The 20,101-nt window shown below is 39.6% G+C and overlaps 1 protein-coding gene across 1 annotated transcript in view; it reads right to left on the bottom strand.

Annotated features, from left to right (window-relative positions):
• The window catches only part of NRG3 (neuregulin 3), a 763,610-nt gene that overhangs the window by 206,332 nt on the left and 537,177 nt on the right, over positions 1-20,101 (bottom strand). The window contains exon 3 of the mRNA XM_089510637.1: positions 289-362. Coding sequence (XP_089366763.1) covers positions 289-362 — 74 coding nt within the window. The remainder of the gene's footprint in view (positions 1-288; positions 363-20,101) is intronic.

Below are 20,101 nucleotides of genomic sequence, written 5' to 3' on the forward strand. Positions count from 1 at the left end.
TTTTGCTTTTCAAAAAATCCAAATATTTATTTCTGGTTTTAATTTCTCCCCTAAATCGAATATACAGTACCCAAAACTAATATTTTATTCCATATACCCCACCAGAATAAAATAAAATAAAATAAATCAGGTTCTGAAATACTTGGACCATTTGATCATACAAAAATACTATACAAGTTTCTGGAATGGGCTATAATACAATATTGACAAAAAGCAAAAACTCATATTTTCACAGCAATGGCTTTGTCTAGCATGTGATAAACATAGAAGAAAAAATATTTGACATACTTGGATCTGACAAGATTGAGTCGGTTTTCGGCAAAAATTGGTCACAGCGGACTCCTTGGTAGCCCTCTTTGCACCTGGGAAAAAGGGAAAAATGACAAACATACGCATGCGGTAGTAACAGGCCAATTTCAAGACATCAGTCAACTGAAAACATCGGTCTCAAAGCTGTGTCTGAGCTTAAAATGTCTTCAACCAGGTTAAGCACCAGAGATAGTGGCTTACAAAAATCTAATGAACACTTTTCTGAATGACAACTTTACTGAGAAAATCGAGAAGTGTCATTGGAGTAAACTTGTTAGAGAGACATTGTCTAAGGTGACACTTGGTTCACACAGGGTACTGGCTAGGTTCAATGGGCCTTCATCGAGTCTTATTGTTGCTGCAAAGAAAATGAGGCTATCCACATCCATCTCACATATAAGATCAGCAGCATGGGAGTTGCTTCAGTGTGGTAGGATCCTTCTTATAGAAGAGGTATCCACAATATTAACTTAATATTAACTTGAGGAAGTTGTACCACACTGAAATAGTTCCATTTCTGCTAGACATGACGTTGGAAATAACTATAAAACTGGATACATTGTCTTGTATCTGCATACTATAGAGAGGATCAATATGGAGGGAGTATGCTATATTTTAGGGATGTTTGTCTGCCATTGTCACTTTTTACATAAGGAAGTCTTGATATATTTCTTATGAACCTTAAGATTACTCAGAATACCCTTTGAAAACCACTGTATTATGCATAATTGTGCTAGATATTTTAAACTAAAAATCAGTTCAGCCACTTTTGAGCTCATACAAGCTAAAAACCAATGTTGTTCTTTTCAAGAATGAGCATAACCTAACAATGGTTCTGTTTTAATCACATATCATTATCCTGGATCTCACATCTGAACTCAGATCTCAGTAGTCCAAATACAGTGCTTGATGTTGTCTGTTTACAAGGGTAAGAGAATCAACACATGGGCATCCACAACTGAACCAAATCAAAAGAACTGCAGACCTAGATTTTGGGTCTGCCTTAGGCAGCCTGAGATGTGTCTTATGGAGATTCCAAAAGAGTCTTTTAATTTTTCTGTGTAAATTTTTACATTGTATATCTAAAATGGAATACCTCACCACCCCCCCAGCAATTTCTCAAGTATACTTGTGCCAATGCAGCCAGGAGCACCACAAAGCTAAAAACCTCAGAAAGCTTAAACTAATAAGTTATGGGAAATCCCCCTACTCCCACTCCCCTCGTGCTGTCTATAAAGGTTTTGTTGGGGGGGGGGGTGTCAGCAATTACTACTTTATTCTTCCTTGAAGCTGGCTTAAATGAAAGCATCCACAGCCAGCTTCTAAACACAATTTGACAGTCAATGAAAAAGAATATGGACTGGACCAAAAAGTGGGAAATTTGGTGTTCATTAGCACTACCAAATTGATGTGTAATTTCACATCTGCACTTGATCTCACCCAGGGATGAGTATTAGAAAGGCAGAATCAAATTTTGTGAGAAAACTTTGCATGGGTTTTTCTAGAACAAACGGAAAATATTGGCTGTTTGTATCAAGACGTCAGCATGTCCTCTGAATATTCCAGAGTTTACTTACCTTACTGATGGTACTAGAACCATCACTGTCCCTTAACCAACCCCAGTAATATCTGACTTCCCCTTCACATGACAGAACTGCTCAGATTCTTTTTGCAGCATCTCATGAAATAGATGAGATTTGCATTTTCAGGGAGGAATGTTTAGAATTCTCAGGTAGAGAGCTCAAATGCCTCATCAAACTACAAACCCTGGGGTTAGTGAGATAATTGTTGCTTGTAAAAGGCCCTGAGTATAAGACTGTCTAGATGACAACCCATCAACTATCAAATACTAAAGTATTCACATCATCATGTACATTTCTTAAAAGCAATTTGGAAATTAACTCATTGCATAAATTACCTAGCAAGTGAATCAATCAGTGTTCTGAATGTGTATGTTGTATCTCACAACACCTGTATCATGACATGCTTGGCAGTCAGATAAACAACATGTCCATTGCATGCTTAGAATTTGGGACTGAAATGCAAAATGCTAGAAGATCCTAAGTCATAGATATTGATATAAATTAGTAGGAGTTCCTCGAAAACTATGGTAATGCATGGAAAGGAATCTTGTAGCACCTTTCAGACTAAGGGCCCAAACAGACAGGCCAAAATAAAGCTGCTATGGGTCACTTTGGGGGTATGCTGGTTAAATGACACATGCATCTTAAGGGGCCAGAAGCTGTGCCAAAGCTGCTCTCTGGTGCTTAGGAGTGAAACCAGGCTTTGGCATGGCTTCCAACCTCTTAGGATGCATGCAACATTTAAACAGCATACTTCCAAAGTGATCCAAAGCAGCTTTATTTTGTCTTGTCTGTTCGAGCCCTAACTAAGCAAAATAAGCTGTAGCATAAGACTTTGTAAACTTCGTCTACATCCTTAGATATGTGACGCATCTGAAGAAGGCATCTTTCTCAGATGCATGGAGGCATCCCAGATGCATGAGTCATACTTTCTCCATGCACCTGAAGAATTCCATGAAAGCTACCATTTCTTTTGTTCAGTTTGGGGCTAAACAGATTGGTGTTTAATGCTGGCCTCAGGGCAGAGTGGGGGTGTGGTGTCCGCATGACACATGCCCTGATGCCACCCCCATGCCAGCATCATGCTTTACTAAATGCACCAAGGGATTCAAAATTAATTGATAAATAGAAATAGTTATTTACTACCACAACAGATAAAACCCTTTAATAATTCTTGCTTCCCCACCCCACTCTCTAAAAACATAAAGCAAGATGTTGGTGAGCAAAGAAACCCAGAAGCATTGTAAAAACAGTGACAAGCACTAAACAGTGACCCTGATTACAAAGCTAGTTTATCATGTTTGTAAAATATACCACTGTAAAATGGCCATTTCCTCCACATGTTTGCAAACCTGGAATATAATTTCCCCTGGAAAATCACCCCTGCCATGCCCTCTTTTTATGCTTATTTATCTAGCTGTGGTGTCAACAGATGGAGGGGGCAAAATCTCTACCACTCCTTCCTTCACATTTGAATTTACATGTCTAAAATACACTGACTAGAACAGGGATAAAAGAAGATTTCCTGTATTGTTTTTTGCCACTTTCATTTTAATCTGAAGTTCTTTCCAGGTTTAGAAAGAAAAAAATGTGCAATTTTTAGGGCTCCTTCAGGGAAGCATATTGATCAGAAGGCTGTGGTATTTATTGGTGTAGTTCTCAGGATTTTTTTTTTTTTTTTTTAATGAACAACGTTTTGGTGTTGTTGGGAGCATTTTCTGACAATTTCTGGCACTAGCTGCAACAACTAATCTCTGTCCTTGAGTGCTTTCACTATTATTTTTTCAAGATGTATTGGGACAATATATTGTCTTCTTTTCTCTTTTTCTTTAGACAATTCACATCGCCCGGGCCACATCCTGGCTGGGGATGGGTGTTTGCTGACGTCTTGAATGTAGGCCAAAATCAGATTAAATGCTGCACTCTTGCGCCACATTAGAGAAGGGTTAGGGGACAGAGCTGAGGCTATTTAAGCTGGCACCACTCTCCTTTCTCCCTCTTGCGATTTTGTTGTCCCACTCTCTCACCTCTACTTCAGTGTGGTTATGTTGGTTGCTTTCAGTGCCGGGTAGGAATTTTCTCTTCTTTCCAAGGGTTTTTTGCCTTCCTTATACTGTTGTTTGGGGAGTAAGGGGCTCATCTGTATGCCTCACCCCCAAGCTGGCTGGAAGCCAGCTTTTTATGCTGGTCTGTTTTGCCCCAAAGAGCTAGAAACCCTGATTCCAGACCAACACTTAAGTTAGTTCCCTTTGCTTCTACCAAAATTGGTGGCATCCTCTCCTTCAAGCAGCTGTTTAGATTGCACAGAGAGCAGTAGGAGGTAGGGAGATGCCAATTCTGATGCAAACAATGGATTTCAGTTTAAGTATCAACTAGATCCTAGCCAGAATGTTTCCCCACTGATCCAGAATAAACAGTCTCTATAACTCTTGCCACAAGTGTAGTGTGGACTTTAGGGGTCAAAGAAGTCAGGGTGGGATGTGATTCCAGCATGTCATAATCTCAGTCAATTTGGTATCAATTTGAAATTAACTGAGCCGTTTTCTTTTATTTGTGCATTGGTTTGTTGAGGTGCCTGGTTGGTGTGCTGCCTCCAATGCCCAATTTAACAGGTGGAAGCATATTTTCTCATCACGATACTAGTATGGCATTGCTATTTGCCCAGAAAAGGGATGGGAATTCAGGCCAGAATCTCAAGCAGAGAGGTAGACACCTGAGACCCTTTACAGACCAGCCTGAAAGTCTGGCCTGGGGGCAGAATCAGGGTGTAGCATCCTCATGATGCATGCCCAACTCCACCCCCCAGGGTGCCCTGATGCTGTGCGCTGCTCCAGACGGTGTGCGGCATCATGGCATACCTCCGGTGCTGCATCCAGATGACACAGCACTGAAGGAGCACCATATAGTCATGCCATTGTGGCTATGGCGCCCTTTTGAGGGTTCAAAAAGAATCCATTTTTGTGGCTCTTTTTTGCACCTTTAAAAGGCTAGATGGGGGTTGTGGTGTGAGGTTGCCGCAGCCCTTATCCAGCTATGAAAGAGGTGGCTGCAGGCCGCCCCTTCAGGGCAGTCTGTCAAGCCCCTGAGTTAATAGCACAGGGACAAGCAGCTCAGTCTGAGAACTAGATCAGAACCACACTTTTCTTTTTAAGCAATGAACATGAAAAAAACAAAACCCAAGTTTCTTCTCTACATTAAATGTTGTAAAGAGTAAAAGAATGGTATCAAGTAACATAAATTAATTATTTTAAATATATACCTTTCCAAGTGGTGGATAGGAGTCTGAAACTTTGTATGACCAGATAGGGTCTTATTTGGTTTTTATGTCACCCCTTCTGGAAGGGAGCAACAGTACCAGTCTCTGGGCTTTCAGAGTGGTGGCACTAAAAAGCCATAGAATATATGCTGCCATATCCATCATCTGACAAACTAATATAGTGGAATAAGAGAATCAAGTGTCTTGGTCCTACTGGTAGTGTTAATAAACAGATACACACACACACACACACACACACAGAGAGAGAGAGAGAGAGAGAGAGAGAGAGAGAGAGAGAGAGGGCATCTTGCACAGAAGTTCCTGTTTTTGTTCCTAACTCACACTCAAGTATACAAGAAAGAATATTGGTATTCCAAACAACCAAGAATTAAAGGGGGGGGGGGAGACTGAATGAGAGAAAGGAGATTTTAGGGATTTCAGTCATACAGAATATAAATGTCTGGCTGTGGGTGGTGTCATCAAAGTTGATAGCTCTGTAGTCTTTGAGTGATTTGGATGAAAAATTTTACACTCCCTTTGAATGAGTATTCACACCCACTAGCCCACTTACAAAATTATACCATCTAAATATACTGTTTAAAAACTCCAAATCAGGTAATTATTAGGGTTGTCTTGCCGAAAATTATAGGGGTTTGGTGACATACTGTATGTTAAAGAGAGTAAATAGACATTCTTTCACCTCCTGTGGTGTCAGAAATGACTCTACAGTTCCCAAACAAACTGACAAAAAAGAAGTAACATCCATCCATCCCCACAAAGGCTCACTTAACATAACTTGCAAGCAAGCTATTAAAACTGAACAACAGACATCCCCCACCCCCGCCATCGCATTAGATGCAGCAATTGATGTATATTGGAAACTCAAAACCATCTCTCTCTGTGTGTGTTTCTTCCTAATTATTCAAAAGAGAACACACAGGGAAAAGGGTGAGAAAAAAGGAGGAGCATTCAGTACACAAACAATGATCTTTTCACATAGCAGTTTATCACACAGGATGGATCCCATCCAGAAACTGGATTTAAACTGACCCCTCCCCCTCGAAAAAGCAGGTAGTTTTTCAGACAATGTTTGGGGTTAACCTGAACAGAAAATAGAAAAAAAAAACTCCACAAAAGCATTTTTTATGACATTAACATTAATATGAATTTATGCGATATTAACCCAAATGGAAGCTAGACAAAATGGGCTCCTTTTTACTTTTGGAAAATCCCGAAAGTAATAAAGGGGTGAGTTTTGTCTACTTTCTGTTTGGGTTAATGCTACATTCACTCCGTTGTGTGTGAAAAGCTACCCACTTTTGTGGGTTTTTTTCTGGTTTTTAAAACCGTTTCTGCACGGGATTTTTGCAGTTTGCCTCATATGATAAAATCAACAGTTTTTAAGCAATAACAAAAGAAACTGTTCATTTGCTGGTTGATTGCTTCATCATATTTGACACACATAATTGAAGGTGGGCAAGTTTGCTCTCTAGAACAACTCAGTGAAGTCTACAAAATTTACCAACCTGTTCTTACCTTATCCCTCCCATAAGGCTTTCCCTGCTCACACTTAGCTACGTCAGAAGATGTGCAGTCATTTGCCATAATCCCATTTGTGCATTATCCTAGTAGTGACAGAATTTCCAAGGTCATGGGCTAACTGCAATGGAAAGCAGACAAAAGCTACCCACTTCTAAGTAGCTTGTTTCTCTGATGCTTTCCATTTTCTTGGTCAAATCTCCTGTTGCCTTGATTCTCTTTTCACACATTGTTGTTGATGTTAGGTGCTTCTGAAATAACTCTGACTTATGGTGACCCTGTCCTAGGATTTTGTTGGCAAGCTTTATTCAGAGGGGGATTTTCCTTTCATTGACTAGGGTGCTGTCTGTACTGGCTAATGGCAGCTCAGACTACTTTGGCCCAAGACCTGTCCTGATCTTCTTCCATTACAATCGGTTCTGATGCCGGGTAGCTGATTGCATACCCATCCCATTGCCTCTGTGGGTTGCTTTACTCTGAGGTCCAAACAAGACACCCAGCCTTGATCACTGTAAGGGACTCAATTCTGACCTCAGAGTAAGCAACTGGTGCTCAGCGGGATGTTTTTTAAACGGCCATTTGGTGTTGGAATGAAGGGCTCCAGATCTTGACGGAAAATCCATTTTTACTATGTTTTAAGGGGAGCATACCCCTGTTCTAATGTTCAGTTGTGCTGGATGTCATCTGGTCTGTTTGCACTAGAACCAGCGACTGAGCTGTATATTGCCTGGTTGCCCTGCCAAGAAGATGGAGTAGGGAGGCCATTTCATTTGGCCTGTACAAACTGGGCCAGAGCGTAACTTGTCTAAGGTCACTCAGTGGATTTGTATGGATGGGCAAAGATGTGAATCCTAGTTCAACAATGAAACCCCTACACCACCTACATCAGTAGAATTACATTGATGCTGTAAACTAAAGGGTCATTCACACTATGAAATAACCCAGTGTGGAACTGGGGTTATTTCATACATGTTCATTCAACCCCTGACTGCACTCAGTGCACTTTGTGGGGGAGGGCACCAAAAAGCCCACTTGATCTGATGCATTTGGCACTGGGTCAACTACTGCATCTTTTTCATGGTACCACAATGATCCGGATCTTTGGTAGTGAGAACTACCGGATTGCATGGGATCATTTTGGAAATGAAGGCATCTTTATTTTCAAAATGATCTGGCTTGTCCACCAATTCTTCCTCCTCCCTCCTTCTCTTCCCTCTCCCCTGCCGCTACTGCCATGTCCTCCTTTATCCACCGGCTAGTCCTCTTTTGTCCTCTTCCCTCCTCCTCCTCTCCTCCCACACATGCTGTGTCCTCCTTTCTCCTCTTCCCTCCTTTTCCCCCTCTTCCTTCCCCTCGAGCTTGAGCCTTTTTGCTGGTCTTGAACTTGCAACAAAACCACAAGGTTGCGAGTTCAAGACCAGTAAAAGGGCTCAAGCTCAACTCAGGCTTGCATCCTTCCGAGGTCGCTAAAATGAGTACCCAGATTGTTGGGGGCAAATTAGCTTACAGTTGTAAACCGCTTAGACACTGTTTAGGCGGTATGAAGCTGTATATAAATGAAGCTTGTTTGTTTTGTTTTGTTTTTCCTTTATCTCTCCTGCCATGATTGAATCTCTAGTGCCATTTTATTCCTATTGCTGTCTCTCTCTCTCTCTCTCTCTCACACACACACACACAAGTGTGAACAGCAATAGGGATAAAATGCCATGGAGAGATTCGATCATGGCAAACATTGTGGGAATTTCAATTTGGAATGGCATCACCAAAGAGACAGTATCTTCTTGGTAAAAAAAAAAAAAAAGGGTAAGTGTGAATGACCCTGATCAGGATTTCAGCCAATATTATCTATGGGTGTCTGGGTAGTTTTCATGTTATACTCTCTCTGCAGACTTACAATTCTGTCGGTGTTTTGTAATTAATTGAAAATGAGCCATTTTGAGGCAGCTTTGATTCTCCAAAATTTGTTGATGTTATATACACTTATTTTTCTTCCTCTTCGTGTGCTTTCTTGTGGCCATGGATGCTCTGGCTTCTGCTTTCCTGGAATACTCAAGAAGGGTGAGTCCGGGTTCAAGTGGCATCATACTTGTGGGTCATTCAGAGTAGAAAATGCAGGGACAGTTAGCTATGGGTCCCCAGGCAGCTTGGGAAGGGAAGAGTGATGCTGGACAGAAGGCGAAGCTCTCCATGTCTGAGAATCATGAAGATCTTCATGGTATTTACTTACTGAAAAAGAATGAGGAAAAAATCCTGTAGACATCTTCTCATTTCTTAATCCGGACAGTGAGGAGACTGTCAAAAATATCAGTAAAATGCTATTTGTATTTTGGCAAAAGATTGCTGCCGAAAAATAATAAAAAAAGATTTTCAAGGTATGGATGCTGTAATTTAGTTTATCCCTTTGTTTTAATATTGTGCTGTAATTCAATTTGTGTCTAATATATATATATATATATATATATATATATATATATATATAATTATTTTAGTTATTTTCTCACCTGTATCTAATTTTAATCTTGTGAGTTACCTTGAGTTCCAATTCTAGAAGGAAGACACGATATAACTAATCATATTAATATATTATCTCCTAGAAGATCTGGCCTTTTATTTGTTTATAAAAAAAATCCTGGGATGCCATATGTTTGGCTTTGGCAGCCCTCATGAAAGAAACAATAAGCTTTTATCAGGTGTCATATATCTGATCTACAAGCCATACAGTGTCCTCTGTCCCTATTTATTTTGATTTAGATAGTGTGGTTGGCTGGCATTCACCATCTAGAGATATTATCCAGCTGGCTCTCATTCAAGACCCAAACACTAAAATCAGAACAGACTGAAGTGATGCCAAGGGGGAAGCATTTTTTTCCCCCAAGAAAGGCATTTAATCAGTTCCTGATTGTGGAATGTATCGGTTTTTCTGCTACTTCATTTTAAATGTTTGCAAGCTTATGATAATAGTACAGGCTGGATAATTATTATTATTATTTGGACTGCAAGGTCCAAAGCCCCATAGCCACTTACCATTTGGAAAGCATTACTTAAGGGCTAAACATGTGACTAAAGCCCTATACAGACTGACAGAAAGTGCTGACCTGTGGGAAGAGTCAGGGTGCGGCAACTTTATGACATTTGCCCTAACTCTGCCCCCATGGTGCCATTTTGGTGCGCACCATTCCAAATGGCATGCACCATCTTGATGCACCTCCGGCGCTGCATCCAAATGACACAGTGCTGAAGGGGCACCATAAAGCCGTGCCATTGTGGTTATGGTGCCCTTTGGAGGGTGAAAAAAGGATCCACTTTTTGCGACTCCTTTCTGCACCTTCCAGAGGCCAGATTGGAGCCATCGTGTGAGGTTGCCAGGGCCCCAATCCAGCCAGGAAAGGAGTGGCCTCCTGCCATCTGTTAGATCTGTACAACCCCTAAGTCAAGGACTTTTAGAATAAGAGAATAGGATTTTTGCTTATTTGTTTAGCGATATTGGGAAATTTCCTATGATGTTTCTAAAATGTGCATGTTTGTCTCTAAACATATCCATAATCTGAGCAGTAAAAAAGAAAAGAAAAAAAGATGGAGGACAAGGCATTTAAACTCATCTTAGAGCCTGACTGGCAATTCAGATCTGTGTCCAATCTAGTCCAATATCAATCCAATCTAAACCCCAAATAAGAATAAAGATTTGAAAACCTGGATTGCCTCTGACATGCACTTGGAAACCAAAAATAATATAGAGCATCAGTCATCCAAGTCAGTTAAGTTTTAAGTAATGTTCAAATATGATCGTTATAATGAAATGATAGGTTACTTAAAGAGATGGCATCGTTCCTTTATTTTACCAGCTGTCCAACTACTGACATTCACTGAGGCAACACAAATAATTTAGGAATAGAAAGACTGCCAGTCCCTTTGTTCAGACTTCTCCTGATCTCCCTTAAGGGTTGTGTGTGTGTGTGTGTGAATTAAAAGAGAAGGTCCAGAAAACAACAACAACAACAACAACAACAACAACAACAACAACGCATTCAATCAGCTATCACCCATGCTCACCACAGTTTCTTCAAAAATCTGCTGCTGACAGCTAAAACTAAGAAATGGACAAAGAAGGAGGAGATAATTGATTACATACAATATTTAAAGAGTATAAAAAACACAGGTGTGATCTCTCCACTTTGGACATAGCTTTACCTATTGAATTTAAGCATGGTTTAAGGTCCCCCCCCCCCTTTGCTTGTTTGTTTTTTACAAGTGCTTATCCAAAATCATACATTTGTCTATCAATTCAATAGAAACAACTTGAGATATATATTTTTAATGAATATGGGAGGAAAAGTAAATTTGACAACTTGATCCCACCTTATTATTTTTAATGACCAAAGTATATTCCAATAAATAAAAGAGTGTGGTTCTAACTAAGATTTTGACTCAACTAGATTTTTTTTGGAAGAATTTGGTCTGTTAACAACGGACTCAAAGATATTTCCCTCACCAAGGATTCTGTGAGTCATGGGTGTGTTTGTTGCATATTATATTTGGCATGGATGTGGTCCAGTGCAGATATTTAAACATTTATGAGTGATTGTGAATCTATCTGTGCCCGCGATGAGCTAGGGCTGGTCCTGATTTGCAGGTCCATCTGACTGAATCATTTGATTTGCAAGCAAGAGTCTTTTATTCTGATAATTAGCAAGAGGCTGAAGAGAACTGACTCCTAGCAAGAGTTCAGCATATAACAATAACTAAGGTACATCACCACTGGGATACATAATAAAGGTCCATAAAGTCGTCTGCTTGTGTCAAAAAGAGCCCTTGTCAGGTACTCCACCTTCTTTCCTTAATATGCAACGTGCTTTTTTCCCTCCAAGCTCTCCCACTCCTACTTTTAGTTCTCTCTGTACCTTCGGCCACAGGGTGGCCTAACTATATATCTTTGGACTTGCTCTCTTTTCTACTTCCTGTTTGTCCTTCTTATGGACTCCTCCTTCCCTATATCCTGCTAGCACAGCAGCCAGAACATCATCACTTTCATATTCCTCTGTTTATCCATCCTTCATGAGCTTTGCCCTCTCCCCACCCCTCTCTGTTGTCCATTAGGCTACTTTGTTTTACTCCAACTCAGACCCTTCTCTTTGCACCTCCTTCATTTACTGATCTGCAATCTTCTTAGTTCTATTTCTCTTTCTTGTCTTTAACAATTCTCTTATCTCAGTCTTCTACCCTCCATTTTCCTCTCCATATCCAGTTCTTTCTTTTTATAGCCTTCCTCTCCTTTCCAGCTCACCATGCCTACCTGTCCCTTCTCTCACCCCATCCTTCCTGCTCTCTGTCTTTTTTCACTATTGCCACCATCCTATGTTCTCCAGTCTTTCTCTCAAGCCTCTCACCTCTCTGTTTCCCCTGCACACATGCCTTTTGAATTCTGTGCAGCTAGTCCTTGCTCTAACCCTTCTTAAATGCTGCTTCGTCCATTTGTTGTTTCATGACTCCTCATGGATGGGTTCTTTATGTCTGGGAGCATTGACCCAGGATCCTGCAGGGTCATGTAAGTTGGAGATTGTAGGGTTCCCACTGACAGGCACCCCAGCAACTCCTGGATTAGTTTTACACTGAGCCAGCATAGTGTAGTGATTTAAGCACTGAACTCTGGCTTGTACATTCACCTCCCTTCTACCCCAAAGCTTTTGTTTTCCAACTAACCTCTGTTTATCATTATCTCTGAAAGTGGCCAAACTGCAAAGGTTAAGACCGGAGTCTTAACTATGGTTTACTAACTTAAATAGTCTAGATGTGACTTTAATTTACCTTGGGACCCAATGTGGATTACTGTTTTGAGCCTTGAACTAAAGCTCTAGAGAACTGGATTCGAATACCCACGTGGTCATGGAAACCCACTGGGTGACCTTGGACAACTCAAATTCCCTGAGCATCAAAGGAAGGCAAAGGCAAATCTCTTCTGAACAAATCTTGCCAAGAAAACCCTGAGATAGGTTCACCTTAGTGTTGTCACAAGTCTGAAATGATATGAAGACACACAGCAACAAGTTCACCATATAGATATGATTAAGCAGACACTCTGAAGTTATCACTGCATGTTCCCTTGGATTTAGCAGGAACCTTGCATGTGCATGTACACTCTGATTTGTTTTCTTCTGTAATGTCAAGGTACATCTACTCACACATCTTTATTCTTCAGAATGTGATCATGTTTAGCAGTGGGATATTGGATCTACGTGTAAATTATACATATAAGCTCTTTTGTTCCTGTCTCCTAGCTGCCAATGGTCTTTCTGGAAGATCACACTCACAAAATATTAATGTAGAAAGGACTGAAAATTGAAATGATTAGAAAAAAGACCTGACATTGATCTGCTGGGAGGATGTTCAGCAATTTGTAATAGTGAGTCAGAAAGAGAAAAAGAAATATTTCAACAAAAGGAGAATTTTAATACATTATATCATCAAGGGAGGGAGAACAAAAACAAAAAAAAAATAGAACTGCATTTATCAGAGCCAAATCCATGGTGAAATGACTGAAAACCAGGGTCTGGTGTATCATCAGGGTCTGGTGTATCATCAGAAAAAGAAAAGACTGTGCTAAAGACTATTAAATCCAAATATTATTTTATATTTATTTTATTTTATTAGAACAGAGAGGTGAAAAATGAGGTACTTATTGAAAATGTGTATGCAACAGGACTAGTTCAAGATGTGTTGCTGTCTGAAGCAACAAACCAAATAGTACACTCTGCCTATTTCATTCACAGTATCCAACTGGATTGATTGTTGAATTTTATTTCAGTACTGGTGATGGGAACAGGCTTCTCCACTCCACCAGACGTAGGAGGCCAGCTTAGCAGATCCAGAACAATCTGTGTAGTTTACCCTGCTCTGTTCTCTAATGGTGATTGTGAAGCCCAGATGGCTGAGGAAAACTAGCTAGGGTGATGTTGCTTAATCTGCTGCACCCTCACTAACATATTTGCTTCATGAGGCACCCTATTATTCTGTCTAGTGACAGGGGTGCCCTGCTTCAAACCAAATGAGGAAATTTTTTTGCCTCTTCAAAGTGTGCCATATTTAGGTTTTGAAAGGCAAGAGCTCTTTGAAGAAAACAGAGGTTGCATCCACACTGCAGGAATAATCTAGTTTGACACCACTTTAACTGCCATTGCTCCATGCTATGGAATTCTGGGAATTGTAGTTTTGTGAGACATTTAACTTTCTCTGTCAGAGAGCTCTGGTGCCACAAAAGACTACAGATCCCAATATTCCATATCATTGAACCATGCCAGTTAAAAAGGAGTTAAACCGGATTATTTCTGCAGTGCAGATGCAACCAGAGACAGAATTTCAGTTGCTAGTCTCAGCTTGAGTCCCACTTCATTGAGTCAGTTGATAAATGATAAGATTACACTTATGTAAATGCTACAAATTGAATAGGTCTATTTTAGTTGAAAGTAACAGTTAAGGGTGGATCGGTATGAAGGTTAAGTAGAAAGGCCCAAATATCATATTTGGAAATGCCATAGAACCTGGAATCTCCTTTAAAAATGCTTCCCTAAAGAGAATAAAGTTGCTGACTGGTCATTATTTTAATAGACCAACCAGTAAACCTACATGCCAAGCAGGTAGCTAGAGCTTCCCCTTCATGTATGCTCCAGAATTGTTGTGATTGTTATTGTTGTTTTCATTTCTTCTGTACATAAGCAAAAATGTTACAATCACCTAAAATTAAACCAGGATCCTCCTGGGCTGTGCATTTCTTCTACATCTTGCAATTAACCAAACAAGTCTGCTGAGTAGATGAGAATATTATTATCTATCCTGGCCACAGAATGGTTCTTCTTTTCCTGGGGCAGCCTATTAAATGAGAAAACCAGATGTGGGTTCAATTGGCAGAAATGCCAGTGCTTAAGCAAATAATTTATTTTGGTGGTAGCTGAAGATGGAAAGGCCCCAAATTCCTTCTATGGATGGAGACTGAAACAAAAAAATTAATTTTGAATGACAAATCTTTCATAAAATATTCAACTTGAGGGTTAGCTACTCCCAACAGTTGTTAGAACTCAAGTTACACAATAAGCAAAAGTAACTTATCTTACACAGCCAAACAAAACTGCATGTCTCAGCTAGTTTTCAACCTATAAGCAACACTTGAATATAATGGCTATCTTATCTTATCTAAGTAGAATATTCCAGATGTGCTGGGTCAGTTTGGATGTATTCACACTGCAGAATTAAAGTAGATGGACACCGCTTTAACTGCCATGGCACTATCCTACAGAATCTTGCGTTTCATACTTTGGTGAAGTATTCAGCCTGGTCTATCAGAGAGCTCTGGTGTCTCACCAAACTACAAATCCCAGGATTCTGTAGGATAGAGTTACGACAGTTAAAGTAGTGTCAAATTGCTTTTATTCTGCAGTGTGGATACACCCTTTATCTAAATGGCCAATACAGAGAGGAGTGTATTGTTTTTCATCAGTTAGTTTCTATCACTATATGCGTGTGGTCAACATGTTTTGGTCTTTTCTTACTGAACATAATGACTTCTAGCTCGTTTTCTTTTCGTTGTGCAAAGGTTTATGAAAACCTTTTTAGACCAGCATGAACACTGTTCAAATACTGGAGCTGTTTTGGAGGCTATATAAGTCTGGTCAACTTATTGATGGCTGGGGAGATGGTTTAACTGCTGGGCAATGAGAAAGTGCTCAGTGTGAGCAACTGTGTAATCCTGAGATCAAAAGGCTCTAGTGTAGATACATGCATATAATTTAATCTACACAGTAGATGAACAGATCTCGATGTAATTCCATTTTTACTGGCCTGCCTATAGAAAATTTCAGGCCATCCTGGGACTTGCCCTGGAGAAGATTCTTCTAGCCATGTCTACGTGATTTCTTAGAGTTTTTCTAGGTATTTATGCTTCTCCGTCAGATTGCCTATGCTTTAGTTTCCTTACCTGCCTCACCTAGGTTTATATGTCTCTTTTACCGACTACCTGTCTGCTTTTTCTGCTTGCCAATCCCTTCTTAATTTTCCCTCCTTCAGGTCCACTTCTTCATTGGCTTGTGATTGTCTCTCCAGACTGATCCACCATCCTTCCATTATATTTATAGGCAATTCTTCATTATACCATTATGATTTTGCTCAACAACCTAGCAGAAACCATATCTGCAGGTCTAGCTCTGGTGATTTGATTCTGTGGATGACATAGCCCTAAAAGTTAACTGAACACAAGCTCCCACTATCATTACCTAGCTCCATGATAGCTAGGATGAAATCTTCAGCTATACAAAAAGCAAAGAACAAATGGCAGAAGCACTTGAATGGCTTCCACTTGTTTGGCAGGCTACAAGATGTACCTTGCAGACCCTGTTTTTACATGGTGGGCAGCAGTTGCAACCTGCAATTTATCAAAATTGACTTGCAAAGGGAAGAACTGTAACAAAATACTTAGCGATACTGGTAAGGTTAATTGTGGTAGCCTGCACTGATTAGGTCCAAGTGCTGTTCAGAAATGCCATTCAAATAGGTACAGTACTTGCTTGACACCATTTCTGAAATAATGAAGAACAAGGAGGTGGTAATCAGGTCTTACACATAGGATAAATCATCTACTTAGGAACAACCCCACAGGGAAAAAACAGTTCCACCTGATCTGGTACCCACAGTCCAGTCTACATCACAAAGTGTATCCAGCACACTGTTTCTGAAACCCAAACTGCAGGAAAGCCACCTTTTCCATGCTTTGCATTACTATACCATCTATGCTTGCTACATAATACTCTCTGAAAATTGACCCACAAAAGGAGGCATGTGCACATTACGTGGCATAGAAACTGTTAAAACAAGAATGGATTGGCTCCATGTGTGAATGAGCTGCACAGTAGCTATTCAAAAATGCTATTAGTACCTAAAGATATGACACTTACTTAAAACTTTTAAAGCTCTTTTCATATTTCCTCAGCCTTTGGAATTTGAAAGATTCTATAAATATCTTTTAAAAATTACAATGTTAACACATTCATTAGCAGTCTCCCATCCACGCTCTACTCAAAAGTAGCCACAGAAAACTCTGGGTGTTTATCTCAAGTATGTTGATAGAAAATCAATTTACTGGACTTGCACTTCTGTTCAAAAATATCAGTTTTCCACTGCTTATGACAGGAACTGGGAAGGGTTGATAGTTTGCCTCTGAAATCCTGAATCTGGAACATTTTTAATATGCCTCAGGTGACGAAAAGAAAAGGTATTAAAAATGATCTGCTTATAAAGTAAAGTTTGGTACATCCAGAATCCTAAACCACTGGGAGAGCACAAATGAATACTGGACTGTAATTATTAAATATCTCATTTTTGGCATTAGAAAGAATCTAAAACCTGTTCCCAATACTGTTGCTCCCTGGGAGGAGGGAGGTAGTAACACCTAAGACTCTGTACTTGCCAGCACTGCAGAACTGTGTTCCTTGGGTGGGCTGGTTGGCTTTTAAGGTAGTTTTCAAGAGTTGGATCAGAAGATGGAGTATAGCTATGATATTGTAGCTGTACCTCTGATGCAGGTTATCTGCCATTGCTTCTCCAAAAAAATAATCTTACACAAAAAAGCAGCAATTTTACACAACAAAACCATGTACTAATATGCTGGATTTAGTACTGAAAAGAACAATCTTGAGCAAACACACATGGCTTTCCAGAGACAATATTTTATTCACACAAACCACACAAGTCTCATTAAAATATATATGTATCTATTTTTGAACAGAATGATTTGCCAAAACATTTCAGGACATGTAAATAGTGGGTAAAAGCTGCACAAAATTCTCACTACTATATTACTGTTCTGAAATGCATTTCCTGGGTGTTGGGAAACCCATTTTTCTGCCAGAAAAATTAAGAATTGCAAATATTATTTCCATTCCTAGTATTAATTTTGTGGGAGTTAGCTCTGCCCTTCCTTTTGTGTTAGGAATAGAGGTTTTCCATGTACAAATAATCAAGAATGTCTTCCCTTTAAAAAAAAAAGGTAAAGAATGACACATGCATCACTCCAGGTTTCTTAACCATTAATAGCTAACTGGAAGATATAATTCACACAATAAAAATGGAAGAAAATGATATGTTTTATACCAAAGAATTAAATTAGCTTCCATCTTCTTCTACAAGATATGCATTAATAGCTTTGAAGCACTAAGCATGATCATGTTATGTGCATTGTGAAATGTGATGTAATGCCATTTGTCCATAATATGTGTATACATCTGGACAGGGGACACAATGACAATAATAATTATTTTTTTACCATAATGATACAGGACTAAAAGTTTTCCCTTTTTTATGGTTTACATGGTTGCCCCATTTTTTCTCCTGTATCTTCCACTCTGGCCTTAAAACTGCCATTTATGGAAAAAAAATATTAGCCACCAAGAGGAACGTTGTTTTGTATTTCTCAGGCCACAGTGACAACAGACATACAGTTACTTTTGTAGACCTCTTTAATAAAGCTGCATTGGGACGTATCCAACAAAGAGGATATCAGCAAGTACTGTTTCTCTCACCACTGTATTGCATTCCAGTGATAGAGAAGTTGCACCCTTTGAATTTCTGCCTACTGTACAACTCTTAAAAAAACCAATTTTAGGTCTCTCTCTCCTTTCCTTTCCTTTCCTTTCCTTTCCTTTCCTTTCCTTTCCTTTCCTTTCCTTTCCTCTCTCACCTCTCTCACACTAGTAGTATTATGCTTTCCAATAGGTTCAGTTACTTGAGCCAATCTGAGTTCTGAATTTCACTGTAGAACATGCAGTGGAAATGAGTAAAAGCCCCTGAATAACTAAGGGCCCGACAGACCACATGACACATGCCCCGACTCCGTCCCAGGTTGGCCTGGTGCCACGTGCCACTCCACATCGCACGCAACATCACAGTGCTCCTCTGGCACTGTGTCTACATGACACAGCCCCAAAGAAGTGTAGAAAAGGCAGCTATGGTGCCCTTTCTGGGGTGCAAAAAGGAGAGATCAGGGCTGCGGCATGTAGTTGCCACAACCCTGATCTGGCGCTAAAAGGGGTAGTCTGTTCTGCCTCTAATTCCTCTTTTCCATCAGTTTTGTTCTCAATCTTGCTGTCTCTGTGGCCAGCTAAATAATAACACATACACTAATATAACTGGACAAAAATATCCTAAAGGCACCAAATCCTGTCTGATCTTGGCAGCTAAGCAGGGTCAGTTCTGTTTAGTACTTGGATGGGGGACTGCCAATGAATATCAGGTGCTATTGGTTATATCCTAGAAGAAGGAAAAGGCAAAACCACCTCTGAGTATTCCCTGCCTAACAAAACTCTATCAAATTCATGGGGTAGCCCAGTATCCCAGAATAAGCCAATTTAAGTTAAACACAAACTGGCTAGGCTACAATCCTATTCATTTTTGTCACGAACTAAATCTCATTGACTTTAGTGAAGATGACATCCAAGTAAATATACACAGGATCAGGCTATAATTCTGGGGCAAAAGTTCAACATTAGCCACAAACAAAATAAGTATTAGTCCTCACCACTGCAGAGATATAATTTATGTATTTATGCAATTCACAATATGTTGCAGCATCAGTTTACTTAAACTGGAAAACAAGAGGCTGAAATGAAATTCCTTTTCTTTCCATTTATTAAAGAGAAAAAGGAGAAAAAGAATGCAATGGGAGATATAATGCATTTTATTATAGAGAAAAGCCATTATGATTTGTGTTTAGAGATATGTCATCTGCACCTCTGAAATGGTAGTTTTGTTGTGTTCAATTTCTACTACATTTTAACTTATTACCAATTTCTCAGTAAATGGCAAAATATTTTATTCACAGACAGTGGCATACTCAAAGTGAGAGTCGAAATCTGCAGAGCTATCCTGGAACTTCATGTAATGCCATGAAACAAAACCAAATGAATACACAAACATACATTAAAAGAGGAAGCTCAGAAAATTAGTTTAAAGACAAACGGATATAAAGCAACATAGAAGCCAACCATAATTGAGCAGTAGTAGAAGAAACGTAGAGCATTATCCTACCTGTGCCCAGTTATAGATGGTTTCAGCCTGATACTCTGTGTATTTGTCTTAAAAGTAATGTTATGATGCCTGTTAAATTCTAGCTGCAATTTTATACCTAGAATTCCAGAAAATAAAGCTCTTTATATGAGATACTAGTAATGTGATTTGCTGTTGTATGACTTCAAGTTCTTTCTGACTCATGGCAACCAAATGGCAAAGTTTCCTTAGAGGGGATTTGCATTGCCATCCTCTGATGCTAAGAGAGTGTGACTTGTCTAAGGTCACCCAGTTGGTTAACAAAGCTGAGCTGGGATTACTGACTGTCAATCACACTTGAGATAGAAAGAAAATTTGAAAATATTCTGAAACA

The sequence above is a fragment of the Sceloporus occidentalis genome, unplaced genomic scaffold (genome assembly GCF_023333645.1).
Source record: "Sceloporus occidentalis isolate IW3139 unplaced genomic scaffold, rSceOcc1.0.p SCAF_2, whole genome shotgun sequence".
Lineage (NCBI taxonomy): Eukaryota > Metazoa > Chordata > Lepidosauria > Squamata > Phrynosomatidae > Sceloporus > Sceloporus occidentalis.